This window comes from Penicillium psychrofluorescens (assembly GCF_964197705.1).
Source record: "Penicillium psychrofluorescens genome assembly, chromosome: 2".
In the NCBI taxonomy this organism is placed as follows: domain Eukaryota; kingdom Fungi; phylum Ascomycota; class Eurotiomycetes; order Eurotiales; family Aspergillaceae; genus Penicillium; species Penicillium psychrofluorescens.
The window spans coordinates 1,732,695-1,755,486 of record NC_133440.1 but is presented as its reverse complement, the minus strand read 5'-3'; the positions used below and the strand labels follow the sequence as shown (position 1 = coordinate 1,755,486).

At 47.1% G+C, this 22,792-nt stretch overlaps 5 protein-coding genes across 5 annotated transcripts; 3 read left to right on the top strand and 2 right to left on the bottom strand.

The window, feature by feature from the left end:
- Window positions 1-2,955: 2,955 nt before the first annotated feature.
- PFLUO_LOCUS2873 (uncharacterized protein) lies at window positions 2,956-4,299 on the bottom strand (the record flags this gene model as incomplete). The annotated part of the gene is made up of 3 exons (XM_073780058.1): window positions 2,956-3,474; window positions 3,532-3,775; window positions 3,935-4,299. 3 exons carry the CDS (start codon window positions 4,297-4,299, stop codon window positions 2,956-2,958), a joined length of 1,128 nt encoding a protein of 375 aa, XP_073636951.1.
- Window positions 4,300-5,512: 1,213 nt separating this feature from the next.
- PFLUO_LOCUS2872 (uncharacterized protein) lies at window positions 5,513-7,483 on the top strand (the record flags this gene model as incomplete). The annotated part of the gene is made up of 9 exons (XM_073780057.1): window positions 5,513-5,610; window positions 5,671-5,707; window positions 5,755-5,788; window positions 5,840-5,946; window positions 5,995-6,074; window positions 6,130-6,380; window positions 6,431-6,497; window positions 6,548-6,713; window positions 6,764-7,483. 9 exons carry the CDS (start codon window positions 5,513-5,515, stop codon window positions 7,481-7,483), a joined length of 1,560 nt encoding a protein of 519 aa, XP_073636950.1.
- A 5,827-nt stretch (window positions 7,484-13,310) lies between these two features.
- PFLUO_LOCUS2871 (uncharacterized protein) lies at window positions 13,311-14,368 on the top strand (the record flags this gene model as incomplete). The annotated part of the gene is made up of 2 exons (XM_073780056.1): window positions 13,311-13,507; window positions 13,561-14,368. 2 exons carry the CDS (start codon window positions 13,311-13,313, stop codon window positions 14,366-14,368), a joined length of 1,005 nt encoding a protein of 334 aa, XP_073636949.1.
- A 4,918-nt stretch (window positions 14,369-19,286) lies between these two features.
- Window positions 19,287-19,789, bottom strand: PFLUO_LOCUS2870 (uncharacterized protein; the record flags this gene model as incomplete). Its single annotated transcript, XM_073780054.1, has 2 exons — window positions 19,287-19,537; window positions 19,585-19,789. The coding sequence occupies 2 exons, from the start codon at window positions 19,787-19,789 to the stop codon at window positions 19,287-19,289; spliced, it is 456 nt and encodes a 151-aa protein (XP_073636948.1).
- Window positions 19,790-21,494: 1,705 nt separating this feature from the next.
- Window positions 21,495-22,025, top strand: PFLUO_LOCUS2869 (uncharacterized protein; the record flags this gene model as incomplete). The annotated part of the gene is made up of 1 exon (XM_073780053.1): window positions 21,495-22,025. The coding sequence occupies one exon, from the start codon at window positions 21,495-21,497 to the stop codon at window positions 22,023-22,025; it is 531 nt and encodes a 176-aa protein (XP_073636947.1).
- Between the last annotated feature and the right edge of the window lie 767 nt (window positions 22,026-22,792).

Here is a 22,792-nt window from a genome sequence, read left to right as displayed (position 1 = left end):
GAAGATTTGGACAAACAGCAAAGAGCTTATGGAGGGCAATTTCAACCGGGGGTAATGAATAAATGTCCCTGCTAAAGCCAACGATACTATGGGGCACCTTAATATGTAGCGTGTGAACACAAGTCATCTGGGTCGTGACTTGAGTTTTGCCACGCTCTTTGAGCAAATGGAGTTTGGGGGATTTGCCATGGTTGCACATTGCATGTATAAAACCGTCTGTTAACGGGTATTCAGTATGAAAGCTGTTGTATTGTCATTAGCACATGTCGCAGGAACCGGGAGAGAGTGATGGATATTACAAAACATTCTCCAAATTTGGCAGTGCTTGCACCAGTTTTGAAATTATATTGTAAGGTTGGTCAAGTTTCTCATAGATTCTGTCATTATCACCCTGATAACGATTCTCCTCGAATGTCACATTACGCACGAAAGTTCGTAGTCTCTCGTTGCGATTGTCTAGCAATCGAAAGAGAAGGGAACAGTGACCTTTCTTTTCTTGAAGTTGTTCTGAAGCTTCACTTGGAGACAGGTCCCAGTGGGCCTTGCGAGTGGCTTTCAATGGTCCGAAGACGATCGATCTGTACAGTAATGGTGTCGCTAACGCGTGAAATGGTCTTGACACTTCACATACGTTACTGATGTCTTCCCGAGTATCCAGCTAGTTAGATTTATTAGCAATGTAGTCGATCAAATGAAAGTTGATATGGCAAACCTTACTACTTGGAACACGAGATACCATATATCCGGACTAAAGTCTGACATGTTGCTTCCTGGGCCAATTTTCGTGGACATGCAGGCGAAGAACGAAGAATCTTTGGATTTATAAGGTGATAAGCGCCAATAATTGAGGCAGCTGTAGGTTAGGTATGCGGGAAAGATCAGCTTTAAATACTCCACTACTTTACTGCTCAGCCTCAACCGCCCCCGCACCAACAGTCCCATGTGTTGGTTAAACTAGATCATATCATGTGACGAATAAAAGCGTTCAGGTGCCTAACGTGCATGACTCCGCCTGTCGATTTCTACTGCTGTCAATTGACCAATCTTTTTTTTGCCATATTGAAGAGACATGAAGGCATGTTAGGAAAATCTCAGTACTGTTATCTGCCCTTTGCCACTGAACAAACGACCAGCGAACATTGTGCTTGATGTCGAGGTTCTTGATAGATCGGCAATTTGAAAGCAAAGCGATAGAGGGCAATCCTCAACCCTAATTCCACTTTAAAGCTGCTATTCGGTCTGTCATGAAGGATCATCGGCCTCACTTTACTTTACATATCATACAAAATTTGTTAGGAGTTGCTCCAGTACTCTTTTTCCAGAATTCATAGCCGATCCACCCATCGTCGAGCACTTGCTCTTCGATAGCTGCGATAAGTTCACCAAGGGCTGGATTGAGAAGACCCACACCTGTTTCCACGACATACTGGCCCCACAATTGCAACAGATCCCGTAGTATCTCCGGTCTTGTTTTTGAAAGACCGTATATTTCGCCGTAGTCGGTGTCGAGATCGAATAGTTCCCACCGATTTGTTCCTTCACTTGGGTGTCCATTTTCGTTGATGGGAGGTACAAAGGGGCACATCCTTCCAGTTTCCTTTGCGAATACCGGCTCGTCCGTTCATCTCCCAGCTCCCAACAAATTCGTTATTGTGTATAGAGCTGGTCTTGCCTTTTAACCAGGGAACCATGCTACGGCCTCGTATTGGAGCAACCTCTCTGTCCTGAAAGATAGGCGCAGGGTGTTTGACGCCAGCCATTTCTAGGAACTTGGGAGCGAAAATCATAACGTGGCGAAATCATGCACAATACTGGAGAAAAGACAGCCTCTATACGTCTTGAGAAGCTTGGAAACACAGCGGTACTCATATGTCACCTTCAGTAGTGAATGAATTATAAAGTCTGGATGGTGCGGTCGAACACTGCGCGCATCGTAGCCCATACAAGATCAAGGTGTCCTGTTACTGAGGTTATCCAGACTATTGTCATAGTATCTCTGGGGATTCTTCATCGGTTCTCCATAGAATGCCGCGTTAGCCTCAAGTCTCTTTTATACTTCCCTATCTACTAGAAGATGAGCATGCCAGTCTAGGTAATTAAGTCGGTTTTATGTAAGTTTTCATGACTAGATTCGATTCCCTAGATAATGTGTCTGAAGATACGGCGCTGTTCCCCTACTTGATTCCATTTTCGGCTATTTCTGCATTCCAGAACTCACCAATCGACGCCTGAAAGTGGAAGAAATTTTCCCCACGGACATTCTACGCCGGAAAACCGGTCAATATGGCCTTTCCAGGGATTTCGATCTTCAGAGGAAAACGATAGGGCAACTAGACAAGTATGACTCAAACGCTACGAAGTCTGAAGATTGTTGTAGTTCAGAGGAATGATTGTTTTTCTTATTTCTGAGGGGATACACGAGGCTATTTATACAGCGAGAAGACCAAGTTGATTCTTCGTATAGGCAAACTGGCTATTATTTCCGATGTTGCGGCTTTGTTCCTGATCACCGCCAGCCTCATATCACAACAGAGATATCCAGCTTGAGATTGCCACATTTGAGCGATCTTTATTGGCAACTGTGACAGCTTGGGGCTGGTCGGCTGCCTCGGTTCAATTTATTCCTAAGGGTCTCATGGCGGCTTCGAAAGCAGACCAATAAAAAATCATTCACTGAAATTTGAATGCCTTGAAAATGAAGCGAATCGAATATAGCCTGAAAAAGCCAAAGAGCATATCTTCAAAGTTTGTTCTGGGCCTAACCAGGCTTTACATTTATTACATAAAAAACAGGCCCTCGTAAACGTAAGGCCCGGTTAGCTCTCCATTTTTACGAATAGCGTTTTATCAGAGTAAATTGATAAAGCAGTTTCTGATATACGATCAAATAGCGGAGAGGCAAAATATAAATGCGGGCTCAGGTTGTAGAATGTTAGTCGTAGCGAGATCGTTCAACTAAGGGTACAAGGTAACCAAGACCGCCTCAGTTGCACCGACACTCACTTGAATGTCTCCATGCTCGGCAGTTACCTCAATGTACTCCTGCTGAACAATCTGCCCAAGGCCATTGTTCGCAAACGTCCAAGTCCGACCAGCCCAGTAGAAACCCTCAAGGGAGCTAGCACCACCAGGAGACGTAAGGGTGGAGATGCGAGCAGACAAAACCCCCTTAGGCACCTTGACCGTAAATTCGCGCGTGGGACGCTCACCATAGGACGGATTCCACACCTCGTAGTTGATAATGGCCACACGCGCAAGCTGGTTCTTCTCGTAGCCCGCATACACGGCGAGAAGATCATCATTCGACGGAATCTCACTCATGCGGAAATCGCGCGATCCATTCATGAAATCACCAACGAATAGGTGGCCATAGTATGGTGCTCGGACCTCCGGCTGAAGACCGTCGTAGGCGGCTGGATGCCAGGCAACGTAGCCGAAGACTTTGCTCAGTTGCATGTTGACTCGTGTCACGTTCTAGACCGTTTTGCGTTAAATTATGTAACCAAATTGAACAGAAAGAAGGTAATATACCAGGGACATCGTATATAGCAAATAGTCGATTGTCCACAGAGCAGACCCGAAAATGCCCTCGGAAGGATCGAGGGAGCTCTGGGTGTCAGTATAGCGTCCGCATTCACCAAGCACGACCTGAATTTCAGGGAAACTGGCTTTCATGTAGTCTAAATCGCGGCGTAAAATATCGACGCCGCTAGTGACGAAGGTGTGGTTCATGAGAGTCTCTTGCAATTTTGTAGTTGTGTTTGTGAACTGGTAGCTAGCTAAATTTAGAATATGTGATGAAAAGACATGGGATGTTACTCACTAGTGTAAAGAGACAGATCTCACCTGATTACCCTTGGTGATACCACCTTCAAATATAGCTTGCCTGGTGCTGTTAGTCTGGATCGGGCAGAAGAAAATGACAGAAACCCACGTGCTCCAATCTGCCTTTGCACCAGATGATAAAGTCAGAGCTTGGAAAATGGGGCCCTCGGGCAGGCCAAGGGCGCCAGTCAGAAAATCCGCATACTCCAAGAACTCAGTTGTATAGTTCTGAGGCCCCCATCCGGTGGGGCGACTGCCCTGCTCGACGTAGAGATCAACCTCGTTGCCGATCTCTAATCCTTCCAGGTCGTACCCGATGTGGTCGATGGCAGCCCGCGCTTCATCAATAGAATCCGTGTGGTTCTCTTTAGCAAATGGGATGTCATAGACCCAGCGAGTGCTAGCGAAGTTATGGAAGCCTTCGTAGAAAGATGGACCTAGGACAAATTTCTGGCCGATGCCAGCACCCTGCATTGGTGGGTTAACTGGAGAGGATTGGTGCGGATCGAAGTTGGAGTAGTCGCTATAAGGGTGTTACAGGAGGATCTTGGGATCAATTTGGGAAAGACTTGCCCATTAGTTCCGCCTACGCGTATCACAAGAGGTCCTCCGGTGCGTTGCTCAATTGCACGGACTAAATTGGCGGAGAATATGTTTGGGTGTGAGGCATTTCCTGTGCAATCCTTAGTACTTCCGAAGTTCATGAGATTAGGACAGAGGGATAATACCCGTATAAGAAGGAAAAGAGCTGACCTGAATGCCGAAGCTAGGAAAGGATGGATCAACTAGCTGAGATGCACCGATAGGAGGTTGGGCCTTCGGTGTCAGAGTATAAGGCTCCCTATCAGGGGTGGCGACAGCCAACACTGCAAGACCGAGACCAGCAAAGATAGACATTTTGCAATTCCTCGACTATCTTTATCTGATTAAATTGAACCTGACTGTCTAAACTTTTATTGAGACACTGCTCTTTTATATGTGCCATCAGCGCGGTTCCACCTGCGGACCTTTTGCCGAAGTCGGCGAAGCGTGTCTGCACAAGAAACACAAGAGCTAGCGTCTCCTCCGCCATGCCACCAAAACTGTGTGTTGGTAAGGTGATTTCTATGGGACGAACTGTATCCTGGTAGTCTTCGCCTGAAGGTCCGGATATCGTTTGCGCAGACCCGACATCCGGAAACGAGGTGTCTTCTTACGGTGTTTTTAGAAACCTTCGTGAGATTAGCAAGTTTCGTTGCAGAAATATTTTTGTGTGACAGGTTAGTACTCCATAATCTCCAGAAGTTCGATACTGTTTCTTCTAAGCTGAAACCTCCGTAAAGAGCTAGTTTGATTACATTTTGTGCTAAGTATTCTATTCTAGATGTTTGTTTTCTATTAAAGAGTCGTAGCCTCGACGATCCGGACCGTGGTCCGGGTCGTATGGGTGACCCGCAGTCCGTGGCGAGGTCTATCCGACAGCACATGCTCCCCGCACTGGTAGCGCAGGCTGTCGTTTAATTTTAACCGAGATCCGCCCTAGAACACTCCACCCTCACTCAGCGACCCACTGATGTAGCTCCACCATGGGGGCCCTAACGGTGATCTTTCTTTGTTTTAATAGCTCTACTTCCGCCGGGGATTAGCTTGCAGCCACCCACTCCATTCTCCTCGCGAAGAGCTCTCTTACATCGTTGTACTGAGCACTATGCCGTATACGCAGGGTGGAGGCCTTGCCGATGGCCAGAAGCTGACGTTTACGCAGCGTTTGAAGGAGTTCACTCCGATGGTGCTGTTCATGACTTTGTAAGTGCCAGCTATAGCACTCCACTATAACAATATCAGTGGCTGACCAGCGGAAAACAGTTATTTAGCTGTCACTGCTTGGAACTACGGATACGACGTGCGTCTGGCTTTTTGCCCGGCAAACCACTGTACTGACGCACGCAGGTCTCGGTTTTCTCCGGTGTGCAAGCTATGGAGCGTAGGCTATCCTGCTACAAGAAAAAGAAATTCTGCTGATACAAATGAAAAGCGTTTATCCAGAGATTCGGCTCCTATAATGCGTCTACGAAGAAATACGCAATCGCCTCATACGTCACATCCATTATGAACTCGTTCCCGTATCTTGGAAAGCTACTGGTATGCACTCATGAGTGTCAATATGTGGACTACGGCTGACCATGACAGGGCTGCTGGGCCGCAGCCCCCATGGCAGAGCGGATCGGGCGTAAGAAGTCGATCTTGACAGTCATCGGTACTTCATTCATGTACGCAATCTCATTCCATCCCTCCAAGGGACGTCGTTTGCTAAGACCTATACAGTGGCGTACTGTTGCAGATTACCGCTACGACGGTGCCTCAGTTTACCATCGGCCGCATGCTCTGCTACGCTATGACAGGAATCTGTGTTAGTGTCATGCCCGCGTTCATGGCCGAGTGTGCTCCTGCTATCCTCCGTGGAATGGTAACGTCTCAGCTCCAGCTTCAGATTGTCGTTGCGCAACTCGTTGCATCGGCAATCAACTTTGGTACTTCGACCGTTGATTCGAATGCTGGTTGGAGGATCTCTGTGGGTAAGTTTACAGTATCTTAGGCAGATGCGTAACTAACGTAACGTCAACAGGTGTGCAATTTATCATGCCGGGATTTCTCCTCGTGTTTTATCCATTTATAGTCGAGTCGCCTCGCTGGTAAGTTGAAAACCATTTAAGTAAAAACGCCGAGCTTACTAGATATCTAGGCTACTGTCTCGTGATCGCATGGAGGATGCGACGCACTCGCTTCGCCGGTTACGCAAGAAGGGTAGCTCGGAGGAGCTCATCCAAGAAGAGATCAGCCTTCTGACACAGACCCACGGCAATGATGGCAAGGGTTCATGGAAAGAAGTGTTCACCGGTACCAACAGAGTAAGCCCACTTTCCACCCTGTCTCCATACAGAGCTAACAAGTTTGGCAGAGACGGACAGCCATTGCAGTTATTGTCATGGTCGGCCAACAAATCACCGGTCAAGCCTTCGTCTCCCAATACTCCGTGGTCTTCTACAAACAGCAGGGATATAACAACTCCTTCGAGCTAGGAATGATCCAACAGGCCCTCGGTGTCGCCGCTGTGATGCTCACCACAGTGGTAGTTGACACGTTTGGCCGACGACAGATCCTGATCATCGGCGGCGTAATGAACGCAATCTTCCTCTTCATCATGGGTGCCATGGGCAGCATTGAGAAACCCTCACTTAGTGAGAAACGCCTTATGGTAGCCAGCGTATTGATCTGGTTCTACTTCTATCTGCTCTCGTGGGCTTCAGTGCCATACATTGTCCTGGGCGAGGCGTCCACACGCCGTGTTGTCGAGAAGACGAGTAACTTCGCCGTGTCGCTGTCTGTTGTCGCGGCGTTCCTTGTATCTTTTACGGCGCCGTATCTCATTGGTGCCGAATACGCTAATCTCGGTGGTAAGGTTGGGTATATTTATGGTTCGCTGACCGTGTTATTTACTGCTTTGACCTGGTGGTATGTGCCCGAGATGAAGGGACGCAGCTTGGAGGAGCTTGATGCCCTGTTCAGGGACGGAGTTGCGACTCACAAGTTTTCAAAAGCCGAGGTTACGTTTACGGAGGTTGCGGCTCTGAAGGTTGGGGAGAAGACACCTGCTGTAGCTGTGGATCACGCTGTGTGAGTATTGACAGGAGTCCTGATTAAGTGTGATAACTAGTCTTTTAAAAGATTCCTCTTACTTTTTAAGAAGCTTCATAGTTGTATGTAGTGGTGTCGTTGCTAATAGCTGCACCCAGAACCCTCTACGCCCAAAGTAAGAGGCCAATAGCTGACCACATAGTTAAAGGCTTAGATAGTAGTATTCTCACTGCTGCAAAATTTAATGAAACTCAAAATAGGTTGGTATGGTGAGTACTGACTACGTTGGTCTGAAATCCCCGCATTCATCAACTTCCAGGCTTGTAGTTTCTTCTAATATTGATGCACTGTCTCCCCGCAGTTCGAGTACTGAAGAAGCATAATCGGCTGTCGGCAGGAGTTTAGGAGTTAGGAAGTCGGGTACTCAGTAGGCCGAAGTAGAAACTGTCAAGATGGGAAATGACGGCATAAACTAGGAATATTGCCTATAGTGCATTTTTGGTCTAGCGGTTATTTTGCCCCAATTTTGAGCGACAGAAACTTCTCATGCAGGAACTCGGTTGGATCCTCTGTTTGACGCTATATTTGTATAAGAACGAACGGTTCTCGGAAGCTAAGCCATCTGAAAGTACAAAGTACCAGCTTTTTAGAGAAGATAACTTTTGACTAAAGGAATCAAAGCTCTAGGGGACCGAGAGAGGGCAACGTGTAACCTTTCAACATCCCGCAATAAACATCATCCATCACGTTTGAATCTCACTCCACACTTCATGCCCCACCCACTGTATCTTTCCCCAGACCCAATTCGTCCCCATTGTAGGCCTACGACCCTGTGCGACCCTGTGCGGCCTCACCAGGCGGGGCCCTGTTTATGCGCTCACACTAATCGCTCTCTGTTGAGAGTTTACCACGGATCTCGTCAACCTTTTGCCGATATCCGAACAAGCTTTTGCGGAGATGGTCTACAGCTTAAGGTCGTTCATAAATAATATGTGCTCGTGTTGATGGGATATATTGAAGCTTTCTTGTATCTATTCCTGATTTGCGTCCTTATAATTGTTCATTGGGCATAAGCAACTACAAGCCAGGTAACACAGAGAGCCTTCTTGGGTAAATCCATCATGCATAGTACCTCTTGGGCCATTAAGCTCGTCCTCAATGGGCTTATTGCTGCATTGTTCCTCAGTCACTCTGTAGTGGGAGACTCGGGAACTCAGACGCCCAACATTCTGTTTATCATGACCGATGATCAAGGGGAATCATGCTTGCCATATTGAGAGATACGAGGGCGGTAATCACTAGGAAGTAAATTTAATGTGTGTATTTTGGGGTGCGGCGCTCGCTTGGGAATTACGTGATACGAAGGATATACTCTTACTAATCTTTGACAATACTCCCTAGTCGGCGACGGAGTATATTAGTAGAGGGAATAATCAGAGGTGACGGGGCGTAGCGGGCCTGAGAAATAAGACGCTAAAATGCTAGATGCTTAATTAGATGAAGAAAAAGCCGATGAAGGATAATGAATTATAGGGTATCTTCTTCCTAGGCTTCTTGCGAGAACAGTATTTCGGCCTCTTCCTAGGGTTAGTAGCTAGGATTAACTAGTAAAATAGAACCAAAGGCTAAGATAGAACATATTCCTTTCTTAAAAAATATTGTAATCTCTGCTCTCTTTCCATGCTCGATCTTCAAACATCCCGCCGTCTTCAAATGTTTCTACATCGTTGATGTGCCATGATATTGTACTTTACTCTACCGATTTCGAGATGTTTTGCAAGGTGAATAATATTATCACGCTTTGTATGCCTCCTCATTCATCTCATTTTCTTCAGCCTCTTGATGTGGAACGTTTCGGCCCGCTTAAACAATCGTACGGTGGTCAGTCTCGTGTGTGCCGAGATTCAGTCGCCCTTAAGATATCTCCTGAACGAGTGAGCAATACGCTCTATAAACGGTAGTTTTAGGTATCTTGCTAAGAATCTCTGCTATATGCTTTAAGGTCTCAGAGGTATGGAATCTGCTACTGCATGACTATGAATATACCCCGGCTGAGGACTTTTTGACCGAGGCTTGGTCTGGTAAACCTCAGGCTTTGAAACCGATCCACTAGAGTGATACAAAGTGGAAGCCTCGGTAAGACTTAGTTGTTGCAAAATACAAGGCATGCCTTGGATTTAAATAGCATGACAGAAGTTCCGAACATTTTAACTTCATCTCGGGCAGCGACGGGTGCGCCTATCCTCCCGGCCCTCTTCTGTGGCACCCAGCACGTGCGTTCTCCAGTTGGCCTTAGCATCTGCTCATTGCATTGTGTCGGAACAGCAGGAGCGGTAGATATCAACACAACCAATGAAATCGATCAAAAGGTCTAAATTACTATGAAGAAGGTCCTGTCTGGCAATTTATAGGGGCAAGCTGACTAACACAAAACAATCGGCAATGTAGATAATCCAGCTCCGGGCCATGGATTCCGACCCTTGCTTCAGGGGGCCGTGGTGCAAAGAATCGAGTTACACAGCCTGATCTTCGTTGTCTGAAGACAAGACGAGAAGCAACGATACTAATCTCAGCTCACTCAAATTTGAAGTACGTTGAAGTACATACCTGGATGGCTCTGCTTCACCCCTAAACCATGCCTACTGTTTCCGAAACATGCCAGAGTTGTGCAAACTCCAAGGTCCGCTGCATTCGAAATTCGGATAACCCTCGCACGTGTAATCGGTAAAATCGACTTCGGAACTGAAACACATTGGAGCATGTCTAAGACTGTCTTGTGAATAGATGCTTCCGTCTGGGAAGAGAATGCATTGCTCGCGAGACCGGTCGGCGTTTCAAGGGCTTCCACAAAGATCGGTGAGTGGTCTTTGCCGACTTACCGATATAATTGGGTGACTGAACCCTGTAAAGGAAGATCGAGGCCCTCGAATCGACGATTAAGGAACTTCTGACCAGTCGAGCTGCAACCTCAGAGAAACCGTCGGATGCCCCTTCGGGTTCAGCGAGCAGCGTAGGGAATAACCCTGCTTTTGATATTGCAAGTGACCTGCACGATGTTGTTGACCGTGGCTTTCTGAGTATGGTGGCGGCTGAAAGGTATTTAGAGACTTTCCGGACGACTATGACTCCACAGTTTCCGTTTGTGATTGTTTCTCCACAAATATCTGCCCTGCAGCTACGGCAGGACAGACCTTTCTTATTTCTAGCCATTCTTGCCTCTGCGTCATACGAAGACATGCCGTTGCAACGACTACTAGGAGTTGAACTTAAGAAGGTTGTTGCCTCTCGTATTGTCCTCAACGGGGATGTTTCTTTCGACTTGCTGCAAGGGCTATTGATATTCTCGGCCTGGTAATAAACGTGCCTGGAAATTTGATACTACAATGGTCTAATAAGTTGGACAGGTCACATTACCATGTGAAGCCGCGTGGCTACACTCAATTTCTTCAACTGGCCATTAGCCTTATCATCGATCTGCGACTGGATAGACCGCCAGAGACAAAAACTTGGAAGACCAAACTACTCTTTGCACCGCATTTGAACTTGAACGACGAGACGCATAGTCGAGAATCTTGGGAAAATGACGAGAAGAGGGCGCTCATTGGTTGCTATTATCTATCGTCGTCGTAAGTGATCTTCGTCAGGGTGTATCGGTCCTATAGTAGCTAATTCTTGGCTTTGATATCAGTATTGCAATACATGTACTGAAGCAATCTAATTTTCCTTGCACGTCATACATCGAGGAATGCTGCCAGTCTCTCCATGACATGCCAGAACACTTATACGACAAAAACCTCATCTACATTGTTCAACTACAGCGCATTGCAGAGAAAATAGACCGCCTGTCGGCAAGTCACGGACAAGAGCTGATGAGACCGGGATCGGGAACCGAGCTATATGTTATTAATATGAGATCCGACCTCGAGGCATTCCAAAGTCGATTACCTTTTAATATTGATGATTCTCGTGAGTGAATCTGAGACATTTCTTAACACAATGGTTGCTATAGTCTTTTGGACATGTTGCTTATTAACTCCTTGTAGCGTTACTCGCCATTCATTTCCACACGACTGGCCTGTCTTTATATCAGCTTGCTCTCACTACAGCAGGACAGCAACCAAAACACAACTTTACGATCTCACAGTCTTGGCGGGATGAGATGTCCTATGCGGCACTCCACGCCGCTGAATCCACACTTCAGCAATACCTTTCGCTCCCTGCTGATCTGGAGCTAGGGTTTGTCAACACACAGTGGATACAAATGGCATTTGCGATGCTTACAGCCTACCGCCTTACTATTGCAGTCTCTAGACCGCGAGCAAACTGCCGCCTTCGTTGAGACATTGGCTCAGTTGCGATACCGTGTTGGGGCACTGTCGACTCCCTGCACAGATTTCAACGGCGATCGAGATGTTTTCTTTGGCTTTAGAAAACGCATCGTATATATTCAGAGCAGACTCGACGGTAGTGACAGCAAGGAATATGCAGTGGCGAGTAACGTGGGCACAGACGAGGTGGATAATTTCTCGCATGCACCGGAATATGGATCTGCAGAGTTGACTAGTTGGCCCCAAGTGGACTCGCTCATGCCTATGTTTGAGGACGCGCAGCTTCCGTATGATAGTCTTTTCGATCCTTGCATAGAGCAGATGATGGAAAATTGGATATAACTAGAATTAAACCCAGGATGATGGACCACTTTTCGCAAAGAGTGTCACCAGGAAATCCCGAACCCACACGAATTTAACCAACAAAATCTTGCTAAATCAGACTCTTCATTTACTATAGCAAAAGCGGACAGAGGATAGAGGACAAATGGGGCTGTGTCTAATTATACCCAGCAATTTTGGAGTTTGGCCCCCACAAGTCTCGTGTATCGCCGAGCCGCTTGTGCTGCCAAGAGCCAGATCGCCGAGCCGAGTGCTCTATAAAACAGGTCCTAGAAATGGCGCCAGATATAGTTTTCGTATAATTTTCAAATAATTATTTTTCTTCCGATACTTCTATCACTATGATCCCGTCAACTGTTGGTTTTGCCTCTCTCTTCTTCCTGGTCTCGTCAACTTTGGCATTCACACCTTGTCCACTGCTTGGGTCCCCATACCCCCCCTACACTCTGGATACGAGTGATCCAATGATTGCAGGCGTCCTACAAGATCTTACTCAAAACTTTGACCACCTAGTGAAAAAGGACACTAGCACAAACGGACCGATATCGCCTAACACCACCTTCAGCATCGCGTTGTTCACGTCGAATGTGGGGAACGCGGAGAGCGAACATACCTTCTGGCAATACCATTATACCTCCCCTGTGCTCAGAGAGACATCAGGTGTCTCTCAAAATGTTACACAGAATAGTGTCTATCGCATCGGTGGACTGACTGAAATTTTCACCGTATGGAGCCTTCTCCTTGCTGGTGGGGAGCAAATCTTGAATGATCCTGTGACTAAACATCTTCCGGAGCTTTCCAATTTTGTTATTAAAAACCAAGATTCGGTCAACAATGTACAATGGGATGATGTTACTGTCGGACAGCTCACAAGCCACATGGGTGGTATTGCTCGGGACTGTGAGTTTTCAATGTCAAGTGAAAGGGCCGACAGAAAGAAGCTTGCTAATTTCACTTGTGCAGATTGCTCTGCCGACTTAGCAATTCAAGAAAGCGCCTCTAATTCTGGATTGCCCCCTCACTTTCCTAGTCGATTGCCTTGTTGCAAAGACAGCTCTCAGTGCAACACGGATGGTACGATACCCTGGAGTGCAGCAGACACTCTCAATATCTCGGCTGACACAAGTCTCAGAGATCCTTCAGCATCTAGCAAAGCGAACCCCCGTTGCCCCTGCTGGCACTACTCCTAGTTATTCAAACATGGCCTTCCAACTCCTGGGCTATATATTGGAAAAGCACGCGGGGGAGCCTTTCGACACGATTATCCAGAAGCAGATCTTAAACCCTCTGGGAATGAATGAGACTACTGTGTTTGCACCGGAGAACTCATTGAATGGGGTCGTCCCAGTTAGCAAGGAAGCCAGTGGCTGGTCAACCCGTCGATCAGGGACTGAAGCGTTGGTTTTGAACCCTTCAAGCGCAATAAATAAAACTAATCATCCTACTACAGATCGACGTCCATGTTCAGTAGTCTAAGGGACCTCGCCATTGCCGGAAAGGCCATTCTAAACTCAACCCTGCTCTCCTCAGCCCAAACACGCCGCTGGTTGAAGCCTGTCTCACACACTTCAAACCCAGCCAACTCTATCGGTAGCCCATGGGTCATCTACAGCGGTGGCAATTACCCGAATACTTCGATGGTGGACGTGTATACCGTCCTGAGTAACGAAGGATACAACGAGGGCCTCTACAGCTCGTATCTCGGCCTGGTACCAGACTACGGGATTGGCTACGCGATCCTATCTGCCGACACCCAAGCGCCTGCTGACTTGAATGCACAGGCAGACAAAATGCAAGGCATACTGACCGGAGTCATAAAGACGGCCCTGAATCAGGCCGCAAAAAACTTTGCCGGTGCGTATACGGCATCTGGCAATCTCAATTCATCCATCACTGTCATGTATGATTCGCTGCCAGGGCTGTACATTGAGCGATTTACAAGTAACGGCACGAATTCCCGGCAGATGCTGGCGGAGATCATGGGTATTACCAAGGCATCAAACCTGAGTATTCGATTATACCCAACTCAGCTGATTGAGAAGAATGACTCGGGATCCAAACAGGCTTTTAGGGCAGTTCTCCAAGACAAGACAGAACTCGCGGATGCCGGCACTGCGACGTGTGTCTCCTGGATGGACCTGGACAAGTTTCAGCATGATGGGCATGGACTGGATGAATTCGTCTTCTCGCTAGACTCTAAGGGCAAAGCTCTCAACGTCGAGATTCCGGCTCTGGAAATGTCTCTGGAGAGGAAGTAAAGTCACTGTTATTGTACTCTGTTCCAATTGCACGCACTTTAATTTTCAAACATTATTTCTTTATCTTGTTAACCATTAATTTTCCTTTTATTTGCTTATTTTTTAATTGACCAAGTGCTGCCTGGTCGGAACGACTAAATAATCAGAATGCTAAAAATCATCGCAATAGATAGGAATAATTCAGATAGCTGGGAACCAAGACATTTTGTGACCTCTATTTTGGAATCATTGGCACGAGAGGTAGCGAGGTAGAGGAGGTTCCAGCGCCATTGGGCCGTAAATCACGTGATAACCCCAAATTTTTCGCTCAGATATCAACGTTGGTGTGAGGGTCGCCGAAAGTCTTATCTGATATCGAGAAAGTCCTCGGCATTGTTCCTATTAGCTTGGTGGCCAAATGCAAAGAACGTCCACTGGTCACGTATGGATGATGCTTATATCAAGGCTTGGCAAAGAGTATCCCGAGGTCAGCATATTCAAACCTCAGGCGATTGTGTAGATCTCAGTGGAAATATGGCTTAATTCAAGATAAAAATACAGGAAGAAACCGTAAAGAAAGACAAAAGCCCCGTGACATCTGAAATATTTTCCTTCCGACGATCAGAGTGAACACTGCCAGGCCCAAGACACCAATAATAGTCGTAATCGGCCGATCTCTCACAATGTTACTGATAGAGGCTAGGAAGCGAGAGGTGCGTGACTGAGCGACCGGAGACGAGAAGCGTATAATGACAGAATTCAATGCTCGTAGCAGACTGTGGACGCTGCGAAATTCTCCGTCCCAGCAGCCTTCGATGACCCAACCAAGCCAGATACCCTGTATACTTGGTAGTGACTTCCTCTCTGGCCAAAGAGCTCGACCGTCGGTGGGAAGGTTATCTTTGAAGAGGTCGGTTTCACACTTGCTGCCAGTCACAAATGAATCTATGCGATGCGCTGGGCAATCTTGACCGCGCTTGGTCGAGCTCGCTTGTGACGTTGGAGTGCGGCTCTTGATAGTGGTGTATACAATCAATAAGCCAATCATTCTATGTGCCAAGACGTGACGTCTTATTAGTCATCATGGCTTCGCGAGACATCTGAAACCGCCCCCGAGAGCTCCCTTCCGCCTTGAACTAGTATGGATATATCTCTATTCAACCAAAGCAATCTCCTCTACACAGAGGAGTCCTTATCAAGATACCATTCTGGGGGTTACCATCCGGTCAGTCTTGGAGACACGTTCAAAAATGGTTGCTACACCGTACTTCATAAGCTAGGGTGGGGTGGCTTTTCAACTGTATGGCTTGCGAAGGATAGAGTGTCAGTTTATCGACAGAGTAATAGCTTTTGATTAGCCGTTGCTAATCTTGGGCTAGCCGAAATCAATGGGTCTCGTTGAAGATCATGACCTCAGATTCGGGGGTGTCTCGAGAGTTGCAAAATTTGAAGCATCTTGAGAGGCATTCTCGAAGAACCCTATCTTCAAACTATATTGTGCAACTGCTTGATTCCTTTACTCACGAAGGTCCCAACGGAATTCATCAATGCCTAGTATTTGAATTGCTTGGCCCTTCGGTTGATCAAGTCCTTGCAGACTACCATGAGAGCCACGATAAGCTCTGCGCGGAAACCATAATGCGAATATCCACATAGCTTTTGAATGCTGTGAAGTTCATCCATAGTACCGGCATATGTCATGGTGGTAAGTGCATTGTCTAAGCTTTTTTTCTTCTTCGGCGTACTAGTACAATCGTACTTACTTTGTGTTAGATATCAGCGGTCGGAATATCGCATTTAGTTGTACGAATCTATTAAATACAATAGAGGAGCAACTTTTTGAATTTCTTGGATTACCGGAGATCGAGGCGTTGACCCGCGTGGATGGCACGCCTCTAGAAAATGGATTGCCAAAACAGCTAGTCAAGGCAGCAGAATGGGTCGAGTGGATCGATGAGGATGACGAAGATTTTCGACTACTTGATTTTGGCGAGAGCTTTTTTCAAGGCAAAGAGCCTAAAAGGTTGGCTCAGCCAGGTACATTGCGGGTACCTGAGACGATTTTCACGAACTTCTTTGATTATCGCGTCGACTTATGGCGCACAGGTTGCATGGTGAGCTGCCATGTATCTTTTATAGCAAACGGGCTTACTGATACATAAATTCTAGATCTATTCCTTTCTATTCACAACATACCCATTCTGGTATCTTGGTGAGGATGAAGTTTTGGTTTTCCAAATGATTGGCTTCGTAGAGAGACTGCCAACTGAATGGGAGTCTAAGTGGAAATCAATGCAGACGATGTCTAGTCACGATCTGGAAGTAGAAGGTAAGCAAATAGATAAACTTTGGAATCGGTTGCTAATTACGCTCAAAGATTGCGCTATGTCGAAGCTCGAACGGAAATTTACGGAGACCGTGCGCGACCCAAAACTCAAACCTCTGCTACGAGTGACTCGAGGATTGATGCGATTCTTACCATCGAGCCGTATCACCGCAGATGAGGCACTTAGCTTGCTTTAGCACCCGAGAATAATTGAATCTTTAATAGCTCCGCGCACGTTAGAGCTGCATCGACAAACGCATCCATCTATTTCGCCAATCCTAACGCCGACACAATAGATTCTATATCACCTCAAGTACGGGTGTAGCTTTCTTCAAGCTTTCAACCCTTCACGAAATTTCTCAACAAAGTCCGAACAATTCCGGGTTTTGACCCTTGTGGATATGCTCAAGACCAAAGCCATCTGACAGCGTTATGTCGCACGCTTGTCGAAATGCAACCTTGAAGCTTTGCAATATGTGCTCAAGTTGCTGCTCAAGCGCACTAGAATCACCTCCGTCGGCAACAAGCTCACCGGCGGATATCTAGGCAAGTCAGTGAGCCCTTAGCAAAACGATGGACAATGCTTACAGTGAGGCATTTTTGCCATTGGACACTGCCGCTGAGTACCACTTCAGGGAGAAAGGCGAGGGGCATCTACAGTACATCTTCCAAGCAGATGGAACAGTTCACAGGCCCTTCCAGGTGTGTTCATATGGGCAAAGTGGATCATGAGCGGTGATTCATAACAATAAACTGAAGCAAGATATGGATTCTGTAAACATCGATCCACCTATTTCTCCCACGTCGGCTTCCATGTTGGCCTTATGGCTCGTGCTACGAAACAAGACATTATCAGTTTTCGTGAAAATAAATTTACAAGGTATTGGAAAGCCTAATAGCGTCAGATCTTAAGCAAAAAGTCCAGTTCTAGAACCTCAAGATCTCTAGCCGTTTCGAAGATTCTCTATGAACTCAATGGTCCCACGAAGTCGGCCTCCGATTTTCCAGCCACATGCACGACTCCCGTTTCCGGTTTCATTCCAATTTCCAACAATTTGAGCATTTCCAGGTCCTCCTCAGCGTTGATATCTTCATGCCTGATTTGTAGCAATTCCGTAACGAGATCCATCGTGACCCATTCCCTGGAGGAAATGGTATCGGCAGCCGCGATGTGCGCAGACAGCGTTTGTGGGTGTTGAATTGTACACTTGATCATTTTTATACTGATTGCCTTAACACTTGGAGATCTTTTGGCCTGGTGTTTGAGAGCTAGAGTATGAGTATCGATATCGCTTCCATTTGAGACTTTGTAACAATTCTATGGACTTGACCAATCACCAGGCCGCCCTGTTGAAATGTCATTTCCGACCAGGTAATCACACAGACGGAGCGAGACAGATCGCCATTTTGGGGTATCCTGTACTCCCGTCACCGAAACGGCCTTATTAAAGATATCAATATTCTTATCTCCTATGCTTGTTCCCCTTTGAAACATCAGCCATCGCTGACATTGGTCAATAATTTCATAAATTCCAATCCATGTTTCCCAGCCACGCCGCATTATCTAAGTCAAAGGTAGGTAGATCGATATCGAAGCCCAAGTGTTCAAAAATATCCTGGAAAACCTCGCTTTCAACCTTAGGCGGAGGGTATTGCCCTAGAGTCTCTTGACAGTTGATATCTAGACCTTTTGCCACATAGACCGAAAACTTGCCATACATCGAGTGACCGATTGGCTCAGAGGCTCATGTGCTCCGAGGGCAGCCATAGCGGTGCCCCAAGCCTCTGGAACTGTAGAGGCAAAAATATCCGGGCGCAGCATTGAAGCGATCAGGTGTTGAATTGCGATGTAGAAGTAGAAAACCCGAACCCACCAAGGTAGGACGCCAATGCCATGTTGGTCTAGCATAGCGCTGTCTTGTACAAGAGTGATCATGTTTCGAGCACTTTCTATGCAGAGAGTGGCGCAGTGTTGTAACATATGATTTTCTAGGCTTTCATTGACAAGGTCGCTTGTTTGGGAACGTGATAGACAGAGACGAGCGAGCATTGGTCGAAAGAGAAGAATACGGGCATGGGAGAGCCTATTTAGAGAATTTAAAAGATTGATCACTAGCTTGACGGAGGTAGTGTGCTTACCGAAGGTGAAGTAAGGTCAATGGCCCAGAGGCGGCATCATTTTGACTGGAAGTGAGTAGTATGGGAAGCGGAAGCTCTTTCTTCATTTCAGTCAAACAGGCATTAAGCCGTGATACAACCTTTGAGTCGGAATATGGAGTCAATGGCGGCAATCCTAAGCTATCTGTCAAGCTGTTGTTTCGCTGCGAGGAGAGTATGTAGCTGGTCAATTCGTCGACTTCCCCCATTTTGTAAGAAATAAAACCGGGAGATTGAGTATCATGTCGGCTTGCTTCAGTATGTTGGGAAGGATTGGAAAATGGGGCTGTGAAGGTGGTCGGAGGCAGTCCGAGTGACCATGAGAGGCTCCTGAATCAAATGAGACATGCAGCACAGAACTAATATCGGAGGATTTCTCACCTGTCCAAGAACACACAAGACCTCCAAGCCCTGTGTCGTGAAGGTCCATCTCTACCAAAACCCCCTTGATCAGATCTAGATAAAGCGTCGCCGGAAGCGTGAAGACCAAGACTTTGAGCTAGACGCACCGCTGAACCCAGCGCCATCCACGTTTGATGTAGATTTCTGGTACACTGCAGATAGCGACTGATTAGAAGCAAGCATTGAACAAGTTCCAATGACCCAGCATCCCAGAGTATCGCCTTCGGACGTAGTAAGCGCCAAGCACGGAGAAAGAACGTCGTACTTGAATTTTCCCTCGGCTGTGATGGCGTTGACTCTTGCAGCTGGATGGCAAGAGCAAATATTGTATTCAGGGTGGCAAGAAAGATACGCATATCCCCGTCGAGCTCTCCACCGGTGAAGAGCATTTGGTAGGAGCGGTGAAATTGCTTCTCGTCAAGAAGAGGCTCTAGGGGTTCCAGATAGTGCCAATACAGGTAGACCAGCCGGTCGGCCTGTTTACGCGGTGGTAATACATCATCTGCCTGATTGAACTCATCACCTAGACCTTGCAGAATTGATAAAGATCCAAACATCGGCGCATCGGCGAGGGGTATTGGGCATCGCTTTTTGCAGGACGGAAGCCCGAGTCTAGTGTTGATAGTGGACTTGACCACAAAGGGGAATTCATTGACATTGTCACCGACGGTTTGATTAAAATTCTCATCGATGGCATCCTCATGCACGTCCGATGCTTCTGGCAGGGAAAATGTCGACGCCGAAGGAGTCGGTAGGTTCGGTGTTAACGGAGGCTGCACACGACTCTGAGAGCTCGGGGTGACGTATTTGCACTCCTCTCGAGGGCCCTTTGTCTTTTGACACCGTTCACACACTGCCAATAGCTGCTGTTATTCGTGCCAGGTTAAATCTCATCGTCTTTTCCTTACCTGGACGAGCTCCGTCACACTTAAGCTTGCGTCGGCGACACGTGACGCAGGCAAGGGTCGCTTTGTATCTCCTAGGCCGCGACCCTGCAGTTCTAGTCGGTGCAGAAGACATGAGGTGTTGCAAATGCACGCCTGGAGGACTTTCCCATCGCTTCAGTGGTGGCGGCTTCGTCTGGTTACTCAGATGGAGGTTGTAGGTGGCAAGTGTCCCTAGGCATCAGCGCGATGTCTTTCCACGCACACCGCCTAAGACCATGCGCAGCTCTTTGTTGTATCTGCCAATCAAGTCTCATTCCGAGCTTCAATCCCGAGGCCGAGCTGCAACAGCCAATCGGAGAATGATGTGAAAACATTCATTCGGTAGTTCCGGGGCCCTTTCGCTGGGTAGTATTTTGATGTTTTTTCTCCCCTGGATACGTGATTTTCCGTTTTCCGGTAATAATACTTTCCTATCGATTTCTTCCTTCTTTACAAAAAGTCCCAGTACCCAGCGGACCGCTAGCTAAACCTTTCTTTGGAAAGTCGACCTTGAGAAGATGGCCAAAAGATTAAGTTGAATTCTGAAAACTGCATGGTGAAAGCCGAAAGTATATAGCGAGCATTCAGCAGTAATGGAAAGCACCCTCAGTCTAAGTTGACAAAGTAAAAGAAAGTACATTTCATCCTCCTGTAGCATTTTCCATTCCCACAGGGTGTCTATCTAGAGTACTTCTTCACTGACAGAAAAGCGACAGGCAGCGGAGTATGAGATCGTTGAGATTGGAGCCTGCAATTTTCTGCGTAGCCATCTAGAGATCGGCGCATATTTCCCGTATGGCCTGTGTCAATGTTGCTTGTGACAAGGGTTCATTAGTGCTTATAAGACGCGTAAGAAACTCACTGCTATCGTGATCAACAAAATCTAGAAAGTGCCCGAGCACGCAATTTCTATTAAGAACCTGAGGCGAATGTTGTCTATCTGCTACAAAAAGTCCCTCGCAGGGTCAGGTGGTTTTGATTGAGCCTGGGAGCTGAGACGTTAGAGCTCGGGATCCGGGGTTAGAGCCTCGGGATCACCCGTGATTGGCTCACTGCAGGATGCATCTTGATAGTGCGTGGGGCGTGAACTCATTTGTTGAATTGGGGACCATTCAAAGAGCAGAATAAAAGATGAGGCCATTCTGAGCTCGGAAAGCTGCATCAAGTCACGGTGCATGTGAAAACCGAGAGCCGTTGGAAAGTTTGACAGAATGCTTTTTATTTGCCTTTATGTCGCCCTTGCATGCCTCGGAGTCACCCACGGCCTTACGCAGTTCACCCCCCCCGCCACAATCTTGAAAATATTGATCATTTGTCGATCAGAGAAAATTCCAACATGTCTGCCTATCCGCTTCCCAATCCCCAGCGCTACATCACCGACAACGATGATAGTGGCAACTCTTTTTTCTCTAAGGCCGTCAACGAGTCCCTGCCCGTCGTGAACGATCTTGGCGGTGCTTTGATGAGAATAGGCTACACCACTGACCGTCCGCCGGTAAGCCTTACAGCCGACAACGATCTCGACCTTTACGAAACCGCCCTGACTGATGTCCCTTCTTTGGTGAAACCCGGTGGTGGTGCCAATGTCTGGTATATCGATACACCCCCAGACTCCGCGAGCCCCATGCACCGTACCGTCAGTCTGGACTTCGTCATCCAGGTATACGGTGAGATAGAGCTTACGCTGTCCAACGGCGAGCAGCGGATCATCAAAGAAGGCGACCTGACTATCCAACGCTCGACCCTGCACCAGTGGCGAAACCCAAGTAAGACAAAGTGGTCACGCATGGTGGGAGTGATGACCGAATCACGGCCAGTGGTTACCAAAGATAACGGCACATTGGCTGCAGAGTTTCCCAAGCACTGAGCTGGAAATTTTCTGATGATCTGACAACGGCAAGTCGAGTGTTTTGTATGTTGTCCCGTGATTGCTTGCCTGTGAAATTGTGGAAATAGATACAAGCCATGTCGCTGAAGGGAATGCCATTCATTTTAACCAAGAAAAGCCTTGCTGTAAACTTAAACATGTAACTTGAGGCAAAGTAATAGCAGGTAGACCTTGCCTACTGGGGCAGCGACCGCTCAGGTGTGGAGTTTACAGGACTTACCTGTAGATATAAATTGATTTCCAGATAGCATAATAACCTTGAATAACTGTTGTTACGCTTATCTCCCTGGTTGTCTTTTATCCCTTCCCTACCTGCAAGCCGGGTTTGAAGTCTTTTTTTTAAACTTGGACATCTTTCAATCGCCTTCGAGTTCCAAGTACATATGGAGATAATACTACAGACCCCCCAAAAGTCAAAGAGTAATGTGGGAAATATCCAAAAAAAAAAGGATGAAGAGGTTTGTTATCCTGATCGATAGCAAGGGAGGTCGTCTGGAAACTGTGTTCGAAAACGTCCTTCGGCTGGGTGACGACGCTCTTGTGAAGCATGCGATCGACCTTGTTCATGGTGCTGCAGGAACCTTCATTCTGCCGTTATTAATCAGAGCGAATGAGACCCATGGTCTGAGATGGATTTTGCATAGTGATATACTGCACGCATCCCAGCCTCCGCCAATACTTTGGGTGTTGCTTTGCAGCCTTTTTTAACGTAACCCTACTTCGGAGGCCCTGGGACTTTTTCTTCG